We start from the raw sequence: 19,548 nt of genomic DNA on the forward strand, positions 1-19,548 counted from the left end.
ATTAATCTGTAATCTGCTCTGCAATACATGTATCAGCCATGTGGGCCCTGCACGTAGATATAAAAAAACAGGCACGAAGATTGTCGAGTTTGTTTTCCTAAGTTTCACTCCAATAGAAACAAGTTTATCAACCCATTTTGATCACTTAGCAAAACTTTCTTGAAAACTGTCACACTTGATCCATTCCCCTCCCAGAATACTAATAACTTACATTCTCTGCTGTTTTATTTTTGAATATGGAACTCCATTTTTTTCTGAGATACCAACGTTCCTTTCTAGTAAAAGTAGCAACAAACCTCTACTAATAGTTTGCTACAATGTATCATCCAAAAATCCAGGCTGCTGATCTGATGGCCTGGATCTCCTCCAAATATTGTAATCCTGTAAGAAGTAGAAGTTTTGCATCTGCTGTCAGTCTGTAGGTGTGAGGAAGAAGGCTGACAGTCACTGACAGCAGGCCGAGACGGTGACTATGGGAAGGAATTAAAAGTTGTGGAAGGGCTAACAGTGGATTTACAAGAATGACCATATTATCGGGCAATGGGTTCTCCCCCGTGTGGTCCTCAGTGACTGATCCAATAATAACCAGGGTCCTATGCACCCCAAAAATCACAATATACACCCGTCTGGTTTGTTGTATTGCCCAAATCCGCACAGAGAGCCGGACACAGAGCCAGTGACATCTGCAATATGTGGATTAGTGATGAGCGAATATACTTGTTACTCGAGATTTCTCGAGCACGCTCGGGTGTCCCCAGAGTATTTTTTAGTGCTCGGAGATTTAGTTTTTCCTGCCGCAGCTGAATGATTTACATCTGTTAGCCAGCATAAGTACATTTGGGGGTTGCCTGGTTGTTAGGGAACCCCCACATGTACTTATGCTGGCTAACAGATGTAAATCATTCAGCTGCGGCAAGAAAAACTAAATCTCCGAGCACTAAAAATACTCTGGGGACACCCGAGCATGCTCGAGAAATCTCGAGTAACGAGTATATTCGCTCATCACTAATGTGGATGTGTTTCTCCTACAGCTGTCACAGCCCACCACTAGGTAATGTAAGAACTTCACATTCCTGGAGACTAAATCCTAATATCGCAGCATTGGGGGCGCCAGCTAATATCGCAGCACTGGGGGCGCCAGCTAATATCGCAGCATTGGGAGCGCCAGCTAATATCGCAGCATTGGGGGCGCCGGCTAATATCGCAGCATTGGGGGCGTCAGCTAATATTGCAGCATTGGGAGCGCCAGCTAATATCGCAGCACTGGGGGCGCCAGCTAATATCGCAGCATTGGGGGCGCTAGCTAATATCGCAGCATTGGGAGCGCCAGCTAATATCGCAGCACTGGGGGCGCCAGCTATTATCGCAGCATTGGGGGCGCCAGCTAATATCGCAGCATTGGGGGCGCCAGCTAATATCGCAGCATTGGGAGCGCCAGCTAATATCGCAGCATTGGGGGCGCCAGCTAATATCGCAGCATTGGGGGCGCCAGCTATTATCGCAGCATTGGGGGCGCCAGCTAATATCGCAGCATTGGGGGCGCCAGCTAATATCGCAGCATTGGGGGCGCCAGCTAATATCGCAGCATTGGGAGCGCCAGCTAATATCGCAGCATTGGGGGCGCCAGCTAATATCGCAGCATTGGGAGCGCCAGCTAATATCGCAGCATTGGGGGCGCCAGCTAATATCGCAGCATTGGGGGCGCCAGCTAATATCGCAGCATTGGGGGCGCCAGCTAATATCGCAGCATTGGGGGCGCCAGCTAATATCGCAGCATTGGGGGCGCCAGCTAATATCGCAGCATTGGGAGCGCCAGCTAATATCGCAGCATTGGGGGCGCCGGCTAATATCGCAGCATTGGGGGCGTCAGCTAATATTGCAGCATTGGGAGCGCCAGCTAATATCGCAGCACTGGGGGCGCCAGCTAATATCGCAGCATTGGGGGCGCTAGCTAATATCGCAGCATTGGGAGCGCCAGCTAATATCGCAGCACTGGGGGCGCCAGCTATTATCGCAGCATTGGGGGCGCCAGCTAATATCGCAGCATTGGGGGCGCCAGCTAATATCGCAGCATTGGGAGCGCCAGCTAATATCGCAGCATTGGGGGCGCCAGCTAATATCGCAGCATTGGGGGCGCCAGCTATTATCGCAGCATTGGGGGCGCCAGCTAATATCGCAGCATTGGGGGCGCCAGCTAATATCGCAGCATTGGGGGCGCCAGCTAATATCGCAGCATTGGGAGCGCCAGCTAATATCGCAGCATTGGGGGCGCCAGCTAATATCGCAGCATTGGGAGCGCCAGCTAATATCGCAGCATTGGGGGCGCCAGCTAATATCGCAGCATTGGGGGCGCCAGCTAATATCGCAGCATTGGGAGCGCCAGCTAATATCGCAGCATTGGGGGCGCCAGCTATTATCGCAGCATTGGGGGCGCCAGCTAATATCGCAGCATTGGGAGCGCCAGCTAATATCGCAGCATTGGGGGCGCCAGCTATTATCGCAGCATTGGGGGCGCCAGCTAATATCGCAGCATTGGGGGTGCCAGCTAATATCGCAGCATTGGGAGCGCCAGCTAATATCGCAGCATTGGGGGCGCCAGCTAATATCGCAGCATTGGGGGCGCCAGCTAATATCGCAGCATTGGGGGCGCCAGCTAATATCGCAGCATTGGGAGCGCCAGCTAATATCGCAGCATTGGGGGCGCCAGCTAATATCGCAGCATTGGGAGCGCCAGCTAATATCACAGCATTGGGAGCGCCAGCTAATATCGCAGCATTGGGGGCGCCAGCTAATATCGCAGCATTGGGGGCGCCAGCTAATATCGCAGCATTGGGTGCGCCAGCTCAGACACATCCTGTTCCCAGGAAAAGCCTATTTGCTGTATAAATGGAAGATGACTATGGAAGATGACTATGGCTGCGCCTGGCATGCCTCAGGTTACATCTGAAATGAGAAGGTTGCTAGGACTCCTCTCTAGTTTGTAGGCTGCTGACATTAGGAAAGGTCACAGATCCACGCTGCTTCCAGCCTTTCATCTTTTAACCCCATTTCATGGATGTTGCCAGATTTGTAGCCACTTTATTTAGCCTCCGATGACAGCAGTTATTTTGACAGCTACAAGAATAGGGCGGTTTGTCACCACACTATGGTTTCTGGTTACATTGTCTTATTTGTTATCCCCCCTTTAATAAGAGCCGTCCTTCATTGCCAGTGGATATTGGCCAGGATTTGTCCCCAGCTGAGCTATGACATATGTTGCACTAATCTTGTTACCTAACATTCTGTAATATTGGGGTTTGAGTTCACCTTTATTTTCCAGAGTCTTATATTAGCTGACAATGGATGGAGACATTATAAAGTCTGACAACTCCTCCTGCTGGAGTCCTGCTCACACAGCTTATGGGTGTATTAAAATGTGTCAGAATAGACAATCTCCTCCGCAGGCCGCAGTTACATGCGTCTTAAAGTCTATAGCGAGTCGCATTGGATTTGTGACCAGTGTGTTTGGGGCCTTTACTTATCTCCCTTCTTCCATTCTAACAACTGCTGATGTGTGGACAGTATGAACCCAACTCCAAACCTGGCCAATGCTTTACCTGTGACGTGGAAGGGTTTTCCACTGCTTTTATGGTCTTCTGGGATATCTTGTGACTTCATGGATGGGTGGTCATGGACCCTTGACTATAGCACCCCGATAAAGCCGTCGGTGATTGTTTATATGCATTTACTGTTTATACTTCTATATTACTGAAGCAATTTGTACACTGGTGCGTGAGGTTCTTTGTTTCCCCCTATTGTCTAATACAAGTGTACCATGAGTAATCATGGAGATATGCTGATGGCATGTGTCTTCCGAATTTAGTAATAATGTCCCATAGTAATCTGAGTTCAGTAAAAGTATATTGGGGGTCCAGGTGTTGTGATTGTAATATAGACACTAAAATGTAGCCTTACTATAAGACCATGGGAAACAGAGAAGTTTTGTTTAATAATAAACATTCGATCAGTTATTTCTTTAATAGGTAAACTCTCTTGTTTTTCCTCCTCCAGACTGGCATGGTAACATAGTTATTAAGGTTGCAGGAAGACTATAAGTCCATCTAGTTCAACCCATAGCCTAACCTAACATGCCCTAACATGTTGATCCAGAGGAAGGCAAAAAAAACCCATGTGGCAAATAGTAAGCTCCAGTTTGGGGAAAAAATTCCTTCCCGACTCCACATACGGCAATCAGACTAGTTCCCTGGATCAACGCCCTATCAAGGAATCTAGTGTATATATCCTGTAACATTATACTTTTCCAGAAATGTATCCAGTCCCCTCTTAAATTTAAGTAATGAATCACTCATTACAACATAATACTGCAGAGAGTTCCATAGTCTCACTGCTCTTACAGTAAAGAATCTGCATCTGTTATTATACCTAAACCTTCTTTCCTCCAGACGTAGAGGATGCCCCCTTGTCCCTGTCTCAGGTCTATGATTAAAAAGATCATCAGAAAGGTCTTTGTACTGTCCCCTCATATATTTATACATTAAAATAAGATCACCCCTTAGCCTTCGTTTTTCCAAACTAAATAGCCCCAAGTGTAATAACCTGTCTTGGTATTGCAGACCCCCCAGTCCTCTAATAACCTTGGTCGCTCTTCTCTGCACCCGCTCCAGTTCAGCTATGTCTTTCTTATACACCGGAGACCAGAACTGTACACAGTATTCTAAGTGTGGTCGAACTAGTGACTTGTATAGAGGTAAAATTATGTTCTCCTCATGAGCATCTATGCCTCTTTTAATGCATCCCATTATTTTATTTGCCTTTGTAGCAGCTGCCTGACACTGGCCCCTGAATATGAGTTTGTCATCCACCCATACTCCCAGGTCTTTTTCATTGACGGTTTTGCCCAGAGTTTTAGAATTAAGCACATAGTTATACATCTTATTACTTCTGCCCAAGTGTTATTCCCATTAAAGCTCATTTGCCATTTTTCAGCCCAAGCTTCTAGTTTACATAAATCATCCTGTAATATTAAATTGTCCTCCTCTGTATTGATTACCTGCAGAGTTTAGTGTCATCTGCAAATATTGAAATTCTACTCTGAATGCCCCCTACAAGGTCATTAATAAATATGTTAAAAAGAAGAGGGCCCAATACTGACTCCTGTGGTACCCCACTGCTAACCGCTACCCAGTCCGAGTGTGCTCCATTAATAACCACCCTTTGTTTCCTATCCCTGAGCCAGCTCTTAAGCCACTTGCACATATTTTCCCCTATCCCCATGGTGGTGTAGAGCGTACGTGTAATTTCAGGTGACTTTTCAGAATAAGAATGTGAGTGTACATGATGAATAACACTATTTCTGGTCATTATATTGACTTGTGACTTTTTAGCCGTTATTCCTCTGAATGAGTAGCCTCAGCAGTTTCTCCAGCTTCGTCCTCCCTTCTCCGCAGAACTTTATAGGGGAGGTGATGTAATTTGATCCCATACTGAACACAAAGATGTAGACAAATTCTGAGCAGTTTTTTTTTAGAGCAAAAAATCAATGCGGGAGAAAAAAAAAATGACTGGAACTTGGGGGAAAGATGGGAATGTATTTTTTTTTTTCTAATAAGGTATACTACCAAGCTTCTTCTCTTCACTTGTACTGTTGACTACTGATGAGTGAACATGCTCGGGTGTTATTACAGTAATCTTGGATGTACTTAATATTTTTGAGACCCTGCGGCTGCATGTTTTGCGGTGAAACAGTCACAACATGTGCAGGGGTTGCTTGTTTGTTAGGCAATCCCCGCATGTGTTGCAACTGTCTACTGCTGTAAAACATGCAGCCGCAGGGACAAGAAAAAATTATTCGAGCACATCCAAGATACTCTGATAACACGTTATGCCAGCACGTTTAGTCATCACTACTGTTGACTTATCAAAACTAATTAAAGTGTAGTTAAGATTTAAGTTTAGTTCCGAAATGTTAAGCGTCTGGCTGCTTTGCCCCGTATGTGGATGCAGTTTGTGCATGAAACCTCCCAGTAAGGCTCCAATCAGTTCTGCAGAATTCTGCTGTATGCAGATAGAGCACAAGTCAGACCTGGCACAAAGCTGCTGTCTGTTTTATTGCCGTCTGTAGATATCTATTATGAATCGGGCAACATTAATCAAATAAAAGCTGCTTACACCTACGCCAGTTCTATATACCACCATGATGCATTCCAGTGACCGCCTCATAATCACTAAAAGGTCTTTTAAGGTGTTGTATGAGGCATGGGTCTGTTTTCCCTATAGAAGTGATATACACTTTAAGAAACTGTCCTAAATCCGCCTAAGGCTATGTGCACACGTTGCGGAGTCGCAGCCGTTTTCCATGCGTTGTACAGTACCATGTAAACGTATGAAAAAAGAAAATCCGCAGTGCTCATGCTGCGGAAAAAACTCACGGAAACGCAGCGGTGTTTTTCCGCAGCATGTCAATTCTTTGTGCGGATTCTGCAGCGGTTTACACCTGCTCCATAATAGGAATCCGCGGTAAATCTTTGGGTAATCTGCAGTGCGGTTTACCTGCGGATTTTGCAAAAGGTGTGGAAAAATCCGCACACCAATCCGCAACGTGTGCACATAGCCTCAGTGATTATCAAGGTTGGCCTTCTCTATTGGAATATTTTCATACAAATATTAGATTAGTTTGGGGACGTGGGGGAATGTTTCCGATACACAGTAGGTGGTCATTGCCGGTCAGCAATTAGTCATGGTCAGTAAGAAGATTGTGCGCATTACATAGAATGTGAGAGCACCGGCTAGAACCTGAAATCGGGAGACTTGGAGGAGGAGAATGTTCTGGTAATTCCAGCGCTTGCTGTGGATGATTCGCTGTTGATAAACAAATCATAACAGACCAAGCGATACAAATATTAATGCGACTCACGGACCCTGTATACATTCCCCGGGCCGAGCTGCTTAGTTATAGTGACGGATGAAGTCCATTGCGGTAACTCATTCAGATGCTTGGCCTTGCTTGCCTGCAGGGACACCGATGAATTCCCTGCTGGGCCCCTGACCAGACCAGGAATGGGCCCTCACATAATGCACATCTCATCATTCAGTTACTTGGGATATCTGAGACTTAACTAATCAGCAGGTAGTCACTACCTTCTTTGCAGCGGAGATTCTCCCACTTCCTTTGGCTTCATGTCAACAGAGCAGCTCTTCCTCTTCCACTCTGCTCCATCGGTGTGGCATGATGATGTCATGATGATTGACAGTTGTCCGTTAGTATGACATAGGCAGTGATGCCCTGTCAGCAGAGTGGAAGAAAAGAAGGGATCAGTCAATGTGACGTCATCAGAAGCGGGAGAATCACCAGTAGTAGAGGCCCATGACCGCTCTGGGCCAGAACAGATCATGGCAGGGCAGAAGATTCATGGAGTTAACAACTACTTGTGGGTAAGTTCTTAGCCCCATAACAATCCATCTCACCCCCAAAGTCTGAGATTACAGAGCCGCACACAGAGGTTACCGTGATTGTGGTAGTCATTTATAGGGTGTCAGAGTGTATTAGTGCATTTTCCTTCTATACTTTACAGCAGATCTGTCATCAGGTTTTACAACATGAACTGTATACCTTATTAAATAGATCTTGTAGACTTGATGAGGCTGGTATGTTTACTTTGAAAATTCGTATCCCAATGGCTGGATAATTCTGATATGAGTCCAGCTAAGGCTACTTTCACATTTCCGTCAGGCACTCCTCATCACAGTGCGTCGTTTTGGTAAAAAAACGCATGCTGCAAATTTGCCCGCAGGATGCGTTTTTTTCTCCATAGACTTGCATTGCCGACGGATCGCGACGTATGGCCACACGTTGCGTCCATCGTGCACTGGTTGCATCGGGTATTGGTGTTCCGTCGTCTGGGAAAAACGTTCAAGGGAAAGTTTTTCTGTGCGTTGTATCCAGTTTTTCCGTCTGCACATGCCCGGCAGGAAATGTCTCTCTCTGTCTCTTTCCTGGCCGGGACTGCAGACGGAAATGTGAAAGGACACACTTCCGTCAGTACGTGTCGCCGACGCTTTGTGACGGGCGACTACTGACGGAAATGTGAAAGTAGCCTAAAGTGTGAGAAAGCTCATGGGACCATGTTTATCCATTCACCCAGCCTGACTGGCAGCTGCAGCTTGTACTGAGCGGTGTCAGATCTCAGCCTCAGCAGAGGAGGGACATTGACGAGCTGTCAATCAGGCTGTTTGGGGAGGTGGGAGATTAAGTTAAAACTTTCAAAAAGAATTTTACATCTCAGCCTAATTAGGTCTAAAAGATCTACTTATTAATTTAATGTGTATTGTGAAATCTAGCTACAGATCGGCATTAAAGGGCTGTAGAAAATGTCATTTATAAAAGTATCAAATACGCTAATGTAAATCATACAGTTTATAAGTACAGTCTAGAGCCTGTGGCAAATCACGCTCCTGAACTGCAGATTTTGTATTTTACCTTTAAACTTGTTAAGGCAGGAGCAATGCTACTAAATGGGACTGTATAGACCTAGAAGCTGGCTAAGGCTATGTGCCACGGCGTCTTTGTTAGGTGGCTTCTGAGCGGAATCAGTCTGGAAAACCTCCGCAAAAGAGCCCAATAAAAAGAACACAAAACGGCAATGTCAAAATAGTTCAGAAAACCCTGGAGCAGTTAAAGAGAATGACATGTTGTGCTTGACAGTAGCGTAAAAGGCGCCGGCAGTGGAGTCGCTCCAAGAACGACGGCAAAGTCTAACACCGGGTCCTGTATACCTACTAATCAGATACTTATTAGTTTGTGAACTCGTGTGATGAGTGGATGTACATAGTCGTTTTTTGAGTCATCTGGCCAGATATGCATATAATGTGTACATGTGCATGTGGGGTAGATGTTCGAGGTTTATAGATCATGTCATAGATCCACATAAGTTATACTGTAATCTATAATCCGTTCTTACAACTTCTCTATATTTATTCCCTCAATTTGCATTTTCATAGGTCCGCGCCAATATACTGTGGGCACAATGTCTGAACGCTTTGATTGCCACTACTGCAGAGCTCCCCTCCAAGGAAAGAAGTATGTGGAGAAGGATGGACACAAATGTTGTGTAAAGTGCTTCGAGAAAATCTGCGCCAACACTTGTGCCGAGTGCAGGAAACCCATTGGAGTGGATTCCAAGGTTAGCGGGGAAGGGAAGAACTAGAGTCATGTCAGTGTGAAGCCAACGGTGTGCATACACATTACTGTCAATCTAAAGCTGCAATTTTGGGCAACCATCTAATATGTATGGGGATGTACCGATCCTCTCCTGAAAACAGATGTTTGGGGGTGGAGGGAAAAGAAGGGTGGGCATGTCAGATTTCAACATACAGTGGCTTTCAATAGTTTGGGCACCTCTGGTCAAAATTACTGTTATTGTGAACAGTTAAGCAAGTTGAAATGATCTCTAAAAGGCCTAAAGTTAACAATGACACATTTCCTTTGTATGTTAGGCAAACAATATACATATTGTAGTTGTTTACATTTTAAAAATTACAAAAAGGAAAATGGGCCGATGCACAAGTTTGGGCACCGTTGGAGATTTGTGTGCTCAAATAACTTTGACCAAGGTTTCAGACCTCAATTAGCCTGTTAGGAATATGGCTTGTTCACCATCATCTTTAGGAAAGGCCAGGTGATGCAGATTTCCCAGCTTTATAAAATCCTAGCCTCCTCTAACCTTGTGCCAAAAAACAGCAGTCATGCTGTTCTACGCGGCTGCCTAGCACTCTGAAAATGGTGGAGGCCCACAAAGCAGGAGAAAGTAATAAAAAGATATCAAATCATTTTCAAGTTGCCCTTTCTTCAGTTCAAAATGTAATTAAGTAATGGCGGATAACAGGAACAGTGGAGGCCAAGATAAAGTTGGGAAGACCAAGCAAAATATCAGTGAGAGCTGCTTGTAGGATTGCCAGAGAGGCAAATCAGAACCCTCGCTTGACTGCAAAAGAACTTCAGAAAGATTTAGCAGACTCTGGAGTTGTAGTACATTGTTCTACTGTTCAGTGACACCTGTACAAATCTGGCCTTCATGGAAGAGTCATCAGAAAAAAAATCTCTCCTGCATCCTCACCATAAAATTCAGAGTCAGAAGTATGCAAAAGAACAGCTAAACAAGCCTGATGCATTTTAGACCGATGTGGACTGATGAGGTTAAAATAGAACTCTTTGGCCACAATGATCAAAGGTATGTATGGAGAGAAAAGGGCAAAAAACATCAGGAAAAGAACATCTTGCCAATCATTAAGCATGAGGGTGGATCAATCATGCTTTGGGGTTGTGTTGCAAATCAAAATCCACAATAGACTACCTTAAAAAGTGCAAGCTGAAGGTTTTACAATGGCCCTCACAGTCCCCTGATCAGAACATCATTGAAAATTTTCCAAGGAAGAATGGATGAAAATCCCTCAAACAATAAGTCTTTACAAACTGTGCAGGGTGCCCAAACTTTTGCATCAACCCATTTTCTTTTTTGTAATTTTTAAAATGTAAAAGAATGAAAATATATTAGTTTTTGCCTAAAATACAGAGGAAATGTCATCTTTAATTCTAGGCCCTTTAGAGATAATTTCACCTTCAACTTGCTTAACTGTTCACAATAAGTCACTTTGACCAGGGGGGCCCAAACATTTACATACCACTATATAAAATCCTTTCGTTCTCAAAGCTGAGATGTCTGGTAGTGGCAAATACATACGTGCTCGGATGAGCTGAGCATGCATGTGTCCTGGTAAGTCTGAGTAAAAGCTGTTGGCAGAATGAGTGTCTGTCCGATAGCTTGCTAAGGTGGATGCTACTGGTTTGGTCTTTTTATATGTAATATCTTTTTATATAGTAATTATGTAATAATATGTATAGTGATGCCTCTATATCAAATCCATAGGTGTAGAAACTTTGGGTCATATTCTCACCTGAGACATCCTGCATTTTTCTTTTACATTTCTACTCTGTTTACCCTGAGTGACCGGGCAGCTTTTGTGCATTTGTTTTGTTCACCATAGTGAGGAGTAAGTCATAAAAAGAGAAAAAGCATAAAAGGAACGCCTCCTGTTTTTTAAAAAATCTAATCTCTGCTGTGATTATAAAATAAATAAATGCTGCAGCCTGTGAAGAAGGCCGAGGATTGATTATTGTTTTTAGGTCTCTTCATCAGGCATAGAATAATACAAAACCCGAAGAATCACATTTATGCACAACACAGCACAGAAATAATGCAATAGATAAGACAAGTGACGTGAAGCAGAACTATCATTATGGGAGAGTGATAAACAGTTGTGGCTGTAAATATTGGAACAGTTCATAGATAAGGAGTGTTAAAGTTTTATTGTCCTCTGATTGGGGTCTTCTCCATGGTTGTGATGCCCCCACAAGGTCTGAGAAGCAAATTCCTCATTTGATGAAGAAAGGCCATACAGTCTTTGAAAACCAACAAAGAAATCATCATTAAACCTGCTGACAAGGGAGGTGCAATAGTCCTGATGAACACATCAGACTCCATGAAGGAAGCAAACAGACAACTTATGGACACACGCTACTACAAAAAATTGGAGTCGGACCCTACACAGGATTATTACAAGGAACTAAACAAGTTGGTATCTTATCTTCCTGAGAAATCCACAAGTGCCGATGGCCTGATACCAGAAAGTCCAAGAACAGGGACATTCTACATGCTTCCCAAAATCCAACAATATGGCAATCCAGGAAGACCAATTATCTCATGTGTGGGCACCCTTACTGGGCAGGTATCTAGATGGGTAAAGGGTATTTTTAAACCCCTGGTAAAGGATACACCCAGCTTCATTCAGGACACAACTGACCTATTGAATAAACTATCAGCAATAGGTCCTCTACCAGAAGGAACCATCCTGGCCACCATGGATGTGGAATCTTTGTACTCCAATATTCCACACCAGGATGGACTAAATGCCTGCAAATTCTTCCTGGAAAACACAGGGACTGATGCTGATTCTGTGCTGAAACTTATAAAATTGATCCTCACCCACAATTACTTTGAATTTGACAACAAGATGTATCTACAGGAGACTGGAACAGCAATGGGAAGTAAAATGGCCCCACAGTATGCAAATCTTTTCATGGCTAAGCTTGAAAGCGACTTTTTGTCCTCATGTCCCATCAGGCCTCTGGGCTACTACCGCTACATTGATGATATTTTAAATTATCTGGATGGAGTCTGAACCAGAGCTAAAGATGTTCCATGAATAGTTTAATCAATTTCATCCTACCATCAACTTAACACTCAACTACTCCAGCACTTAAATTAACTTTTTGGACACCATCATTAAGCTGCAGAACAATAAAATAGAGACATCCCTGTATCAGAAGCCAATCGACCGTCCAACATACCTTAAGTGGGACAGTTTCCATCCTAAACACAAACTATTGTCTACAGCCAAGCCATCAGATACAATGGATAGGGATGAACAACTTGGTCACCTCAGAACGACCTTTTTGAATCAGGGCTACCATCCAAGAACAATTCAAAACCAGTTTGCTACAGCCACCAGAATATCAAGGAATCACCTGCTACATTACAAAGCTAAAGAAGAAAGCAACCAAATGCCTCTAGTGGTCACCTACAATCCAAATCTGGAGGTGCTAAGGGAAACTACAACCTTTACAGCAAAAGGATGCCCGCTTACAATCCATTTTTCCAGACCCCCCACATCAGGACTACAATATACCAGGTACTTTCAGCTGCGTCACTTCTAATGTGGTGTACCTAATTATATGTACCAAATGCCTAGCTGGGGGTCTGGATGTAGGGGAGAAGGGACAAAAAAATTAAAGCAAGGATGAATTCTCATCGCCTAACAATAAGAGAAAAAATAATAGATTTACCTGTGGCCAAACATTTTTGTATCCCTGATAACAGCATTATGGACATGAAATTACTGGTATTAAAAGGTAACTTCAAATCTCAGAGAGACAGAAGGGTCTGGGAGTAAAAACTTATGACAACTATAGACACACAGTGCAGGAATGAATGTGTTGCATGGATTTGTCTTTCTACATCAACTAAGGAATTTGCTCCTCAGACCATGTGGGGTCATCACAAAACAGAACCAGACCCCAATCACAGGACAATAAAACTTTCACACTCCTTATCTATGAACTGTTCAAACATTTACGGCCACAACTGTTTATCACTCTCCCATAATTGTAATTTTCTGCTTCACGTCACATATCTATTTTGTTATTTCTGCGCCCTGTTGTGTATAAATATGATTCTTCAGCTCTTGTGTTATTCTATGCCTGATGAAGAGACCTGTGTAGTCTCGAAAGCTTGCACTTTGTTACCATATTTTCAGTTAGTCATTAAAAGGTATTAACTACTGAGGACTCTCAATTCTAAATATTTTTCTATCTACTGGCTAATACGGTACAAAGATATATATCTTTTCTGCATTACCATAGAGAAAGCAAACTAGTAATAAAAAAAAATGCCAACCCCCAGCCCTAAACCCTGATTTGCAACATAAGACAATTTACACATAAACCAGCCAAAACCTAAGATAAAAACATAATCAGCAAATGCCCTACAGTAAATAAATAGCAATAGTGCATGAAAATAATAAAGGGTACTTGGTTCTCCATGCATGTGTTGTGACGGTCACACAGCCGCCACACATGCAGCTGCGGTGCCAAACAACTGATTATTGGATCTTAATCCAAAGCTATTCGATCAAGTTCAGTAAATATTATATATACCATATTTTTCCGGTTATAAGATGCAATTTTTTCCCCCAAAATTTGGAGGGAAAATGGGGGTGCGTCTTATAATGCGGATATACCATACCGACCGCGGTGGAGCAGGGTCCCAGGGTCGCTGCTGGAGGAGGCAAGAGTGATGCGTTGCTGAAGGCCGCAGGCTGGGATGAAGGGGCGTTTGGATGTGTGGTGCACCGCTGCAGGTGCTCGGTGCGGCTGGGGCTCTGCTGACATTTTGTGAAAGCCCAGAGCCCCTGCAGTTCCATGGTTTCCTATGCGGTAGACTCTGGGGGCGGCGCGTGTGCAGATGGAGATCTCAGCACCAAGATCTCGGGAGATGAGATCTCAGGGCTGAGATCTCATCTCCCGAGATCTCAGTCTGCAAATGCGCATACCCAACGAGGCGAGATGTTGCATGGAGCACCAGACCAAGGAAGATTGATAGTCATCTTGTGTTTCTTGCATCTTCTAATAATTGCACCAACAATTCTTGCCTTCTCACTTGCTTGCTTATTGTCCTGTAGCCCATCCCAGCCTTGTGCAGATCTACAATTTTGTCCCTGGTGTCCTTAGACATCTCTTTGGTCTTGGCCATGGTGGAGAGGTTGGAGTGTGAGTGATTGACTGTGTGGACAGGTGTCTTATACAGGTAATGAATTCAAACAGGTGCAATTAATACAGGTAACGAGTGCAGAGTAGGAGGCTTCTTAAAGGAAAACTAAGAGGTCTGTGAGAGACCGAATTCTTGCTGGTTGGTAGGTGAACAGATACTTACGGTACTTCATTTTTTTAAAAAAATCATACAATGTAATTTTCAGGTTTTTATTTGTAGCTTCTGTCTCACAGGTGAAGTGTACCTACAATAAAAATTACAGACCTCTCCATTCTTTGTAGGTGGGAAAACTTGCAAAATCAGCAGTGTATCAAATAGTTATTTTCCCCATTGTATATACATTATATAAAAAGATATATACATACATATACAATCATGGCCAAAAGTGTTGGCACCCTTGAAATTGTTTCAGAAAATGAAGTATTTCTCTCATAAAATTATTGCAATTACACATTATGTTCTACACAGGTTTATTTCTTGTGTGTATTGGAACAACACAAAAACATAGCAAATAAGGCAAACTGGACATCATTTCACACAAAATCCCCAAAATGGTCTGGACAAAATTGTTGGCACCCTTAACTTAATATTTGGCTGCACGCCATTTGGAATAAATAACTGCAATCTATCACTTCCTATAGCCATCAACAAGCTCCTTACACCTCTCATCTGGAATTATGGACCTCTCTTCTTTTGCAAACTGCTCCAGGTATTTCATATGTGAAGGTTCCTTCTCCCAACAGCAATTTTAGGATCCCTCCTCAAAAGTTCAGTTGGATTTAGATCCGGACCCATTGCTGCCACTTCACAACTCTTCAGCACTTTGTTTCCATCCATTTCTGGGTGTTTCTTGAAGTATCTTTGGGGTCATTGTCCTGCTGGATGACTTAGGACGCAAACTAAGCTTTCTGACACTGGGCACTATATTGTGACCCCAAATCCTTTGGTGATCTTCAGATTTCATGATTCCTTACACACACAGTCAAGGCACCCAGTGTCAGAGGCAGCAAAACAACGCCAAAATATCTTTGAGCCTCAACCATGCTTGACTGTAGGTACGGTGTTCTTTTCTTTGTAGGCCTCATTCAGTTTCCGGTAAACAGTTGAATGATGTGCTTTACTAAAAAACTCTGTCTTGGTCTCCTCTGTCCACAAGACATTTTCACACAAGGATTTTGGCAAACTGCAGTCTAGTTTTTTATGTCTCTGTGTCAGCATTGGTGTCCTCCTGGGTCTCCTGTCATAGCATTTAATTTAATTCAAATGTTTACAGCTTACGCTGACACTACTGCACCCTGAGCCTGCAGGACAGCTTTTATTTCTTTGGAACTTGGTTGAGGCTGCTTATCTACCATCGGGGCCATCATGCTTTCCAACCTTTCAGCAATTTTTCTCTGTTGTCCACATCCAGGGAGATTGGCTACAGTTGCATGGTTTGTAAAGTTCTTGATTATGTTTCCCATGATGGAGAAAGGAACGTTAAGATTTCTTGAGATGAACTTGTAACCTTCAGATACTTTTCAACAATTTTGGCTCTCAAGACCTCTGACAGTTCTCTCTCTTTCTGTTCTCCATGCTTAGAGTGGCACACACAGACACACTATGCAAAGATTGTCAACTTCTCCCCTTTGTATCTGATTTCAGGTGTGATTTTCTTATTGCTATTACTTGCCATAGGTGAATTTGACCGATCATCACATGCTTGAAACAAAGTTGTTTACCCACAATTTTGGAAAGGTGCCAACAATTTTGTCCTGTCCATTTTTGGAGTTTTGTGTGAAATAATATCCAATTTTTTTTGTATTATTTCAACACACACAAAGGAAATAAAGTTGTTTAATTGCAATAATTTTCTGGGAGAAATGTTTTATTTTCTGGAACACTAGAACAAAATTGAAAGGTCGATCAATACTTTAAAAAAAAAAAATTAATTTAATCCTGAGGTTTTTTTAAAAAATTGGAAGACAACCTCTAATTTCTTTATAACAGAGATCACTTTACACAACGATCACTCAGATAACAGGGGGAGCTTATGCGCTTATTGCACGGTGTTTAATGTGTGAACAGTATGCAGTCAGCGCCCTCTAGTGGGATCCAGAGCATTACTACTTCAAAGGGCTTGTTCCATTATGAAATATCACAATTCTGTTATATTAATTAAACTTTTCTATTGGACGAATTTAATAGTTTGCCATTTACACAGAAGACCCCTGGTTCTGTTCATCCCTCTTAGTTTGTATCCATTCATTGGGTCGTCACACTGTGTCAGCAGTGCGGTCAGCCTGGGTCTGATGTATTTATGAGTGCGAACATTAACCCCTTCCCGACCTTTGACGCATACGCTGCGTCATGAAAGTCGGTGCCATTCCGACCCATGACGCAGCATATGCGTCATGGAAAGATCGCGTCCCTGCAGGCCGGGTGAAAGGGTTAACTCCCATTTCACCCGATCTGCAGGGACAGGGGGAGTGGTAGTTTAGCCCAGGGGGGGTGGCTTCACCCCCTCGTGGCTACGATCGCTCTGATTGGCTGTTGAAAGTGAAACTGCCAATCAGAGCGATTTGTAATATTTCACCTAAAAAACTGGTGAAATATTACAATCCAGCCATGGCCGATGCTGCAATATCATCGGCCATGGCTGGAAACACTTATGTGCACCCACCCCACCCCTCCGATCGCCCCCCCAGCCCCCCGATCTGTGGTCCGCTCCCCTCGGTCCTGTGCTCCGCTCCCCCGTCCTCCTGTCCGCTTCCCCCGTGCACCAATCACACCCCCCGCGCTCCAATCAAACCCCCCCGCACTCCGGTCCCCCCCCCGCACACAGCGACCCCCCCCCGTGCTCCGATCCACCCCGCCGCACAGCGATCCCTCACCCCGTGCTCCAATCCTCCCCCGTGCTCCAATCCTCCCTCCCGTGTTCTGATCCGCCCCCCCCATGCTCCGATCCACCCCCCCGTGCTCCGACGCCCCCCCCGTGCCCTGATCTCCCCCCCCCCTTATACTTACCTGGCCGCCCGAGGTCCGTCCGTCTTCTTTCCTGGGCGCCGCCATCTTCCAAAATGGCGGGCGCATGTGCAGTGCGCCCGCCGAATCTGCCGGCCGGCAGATTCGTTCCAGAGTGAATTTTGATCACTGAGATAGGTTATATCTCAGTGATCAAAATAAAAAAAATAGTAAATGACCCCCCCCCTTTGTCACTTCCATAGATAGGGACAATAAAAAAATAAAGAATTTTTTTTTTTTCACTAAGGTTGGGGTAAGAACTAGGGTTAGGGTTAGGGGTAGGGTTAGGGTTAGGGGTAGGGTTAGGGGTAGGGTTAGGGTTAGGGGTAGGGTTAGGGCTAGGGTTAGGGCTAGGGTTACGGTTTCGGTATGTGCACACATATTCTGGTCCTATGCGGATTTTTCCGCAGCGGATTTGAAAAATCCACAGTGCTAAACCGCTGCGGATTTATGGTGGATTTACCGCGGTTTTTCTGCGCATTTCACTGCGGTTTTACAACTGCGATTTTCTATTGGAGCAGTTGTAAAACCGCTGCGGAATCCGCAGAAAGAAGTGACATGCTGCGGAATGTAAACCGCTGCGTTTCCGTGCAGTTTTTCCGCAGCATGTGTACAGCGATTTTTGGTTCCCATAGGTTCACATTGAACTGTAAACTCATGGGAAACTGCTGCGGATCCGCAGCATTTTCTGCAGCGTGTGCACATACCTTTAGAATTAGGCTATGTGCACACGGTGCGGATTTGGCTGCGGATTCGCAGCAGTGTTCCATCAGGTTTACAGTACCATGTAAACATATGGAAAACCAAATCCGCTGTGCCCATGGTGCGGAAAATACCGCGCGGGAACGCTGCGTTGTATTTTCCGCAGCATGCCAATTCTTTGTGCGGATTCCGCGGCGTTTTACACCTGTTCCTCAATAGGAATCCGCAGGTGAAATCCGCACAAAAAACACTGGAAATCCGCGGAAAATCCGCAGGTAAAACGTAGTGCCTTTTACCCGCGGATTTTTCAAAAATGGTGCTGAAAAATCTCATACGAATCCGCAACGTTGGCACATAGCCTTAGGGTTGGGTTGGAATTAGGGTTGTGGTTAGGGTTAGGGGTGTGTTGGGGTTAGGGTTGTGGTTAGGGGTGTGTTGGGGTTAGGGTTGTGATTAGGGTTATGGCTACAGTTGGGATTGGGGTTAGGGGTGTGTTGGGGTTAGTGTTGGAGGTAGAATTGAGGGGTTTCCACTGTTTAGGCACTTCAGGGGGTCTCCAAACGCAACATGGCGCCACCATTGATTCCAGCCAATCTTGTATTCAAAAATTCAAATGGTGCTCCCTCACTTCCGAACCCCGACGTGTGCCCAAACAGTGGTTTACCCCACATATGGGGTACCAGCATACTCAGGACAAACTGCGCAACAATTACTGGGGTCCAATTTCTCCTGTTACCCTTGAGAAAATAAAAAATTGCTTGCTAAAACATCATTTTTGAGGAAAGAAAAATGATTTTTTATTTTCACGGCTCTGCGTTGTAAACGTCTGTGAAGCACTTGGGGGTTCAAAGTGCTCACCACATATCTAGATAAGTTCCTTGGGGGGTCTAGTTTCCAAAATGGGGTCACTTGTGGGGGGTTTCTACTGTTTAGGCACACCAGGGGCTCTGCAAACGCAACGTGACACCCGCAGACCATTCCATCAAAGTCTGCATTTCAAAAGTCACTACTTCCCTTCTGAGCCCCCACGTGTGCCCAAACAGTGGTTTACCCCCACACATGGGGTATCAGCCTACTCAGGAGAAACTGGACAACAACTTTTGTGGTCCAATTTCTCCTGTAACCCTTGGGAAAATAAAAAATTCTGGGCTAAAAAATTATTTTTGAGGAAAGAAAACGTATTTATTATTTTCACGGCTCTGCGTTATAAACTTCTGTAAAGCACTTGGGGGTTGAAAGTGCTCACCACACATCTAGATAAGTTCCTTTGGGGGTCTAGTTTCCAAAATGGGGTCACTTGTGGGGGGTTTCTACTGTTTAGGCACACCAGGGGCTCTGCAAACGCAACGTGACGCCCGCAGACCATTCCATCAAAGTCTGCATTTCAAAAGTCACTACTTCCCTTCTGAGCCCCCACGTGTGCCCAAACAGTGGTTTACCCCCACACATGGGGTATCAGCGT

At 44.4% G+C, this 19,548-nt stretch overlaps 1 protein-coding gene across 3 annotated transcripts in view; it reads left to right on the forward strand.

Moving 5' to 3' along the window:
* Positions 1-19,548, forward strand: part of FHL1 (four and a half LIM domains 1) — a 130,729-nt gene that overhangs the window by 97,956 nt on the left and 13,225 nt on the right. For all 3 annotated transcript variants that reach the window (XM_069746984.1, XM_069746985.1, XM_069746983.1), the window contains exon 2: positions 8,998-9,179. In XM_069746984.1, coding sequence (XP_069603085.1) covers positions 9,024-9,179 — 156 coding nt within the window. In that variant the 5' untranslated portion in view covers positions 8,998-9,023. The remainder of the gene's footprint in view (positions 1-8,997; positions 9,180-19,548) is intronic.

The sequence above is a fragment of the Ranitomeya imitator genome, chromosome 2, assembly GCF_032444005.1.
Source record: "Ranitomeya imitator isolate aRanImi1 chromosome 2, aRanImi1.pri, whole genome shotgun sequence".
NCBI classification, from domain to species: Eukaryota; Metazoa; Chordata; class Amphibia; order Anura; family Dendrobatidae; genus Ranitomeya; species Ranitomeya imitator.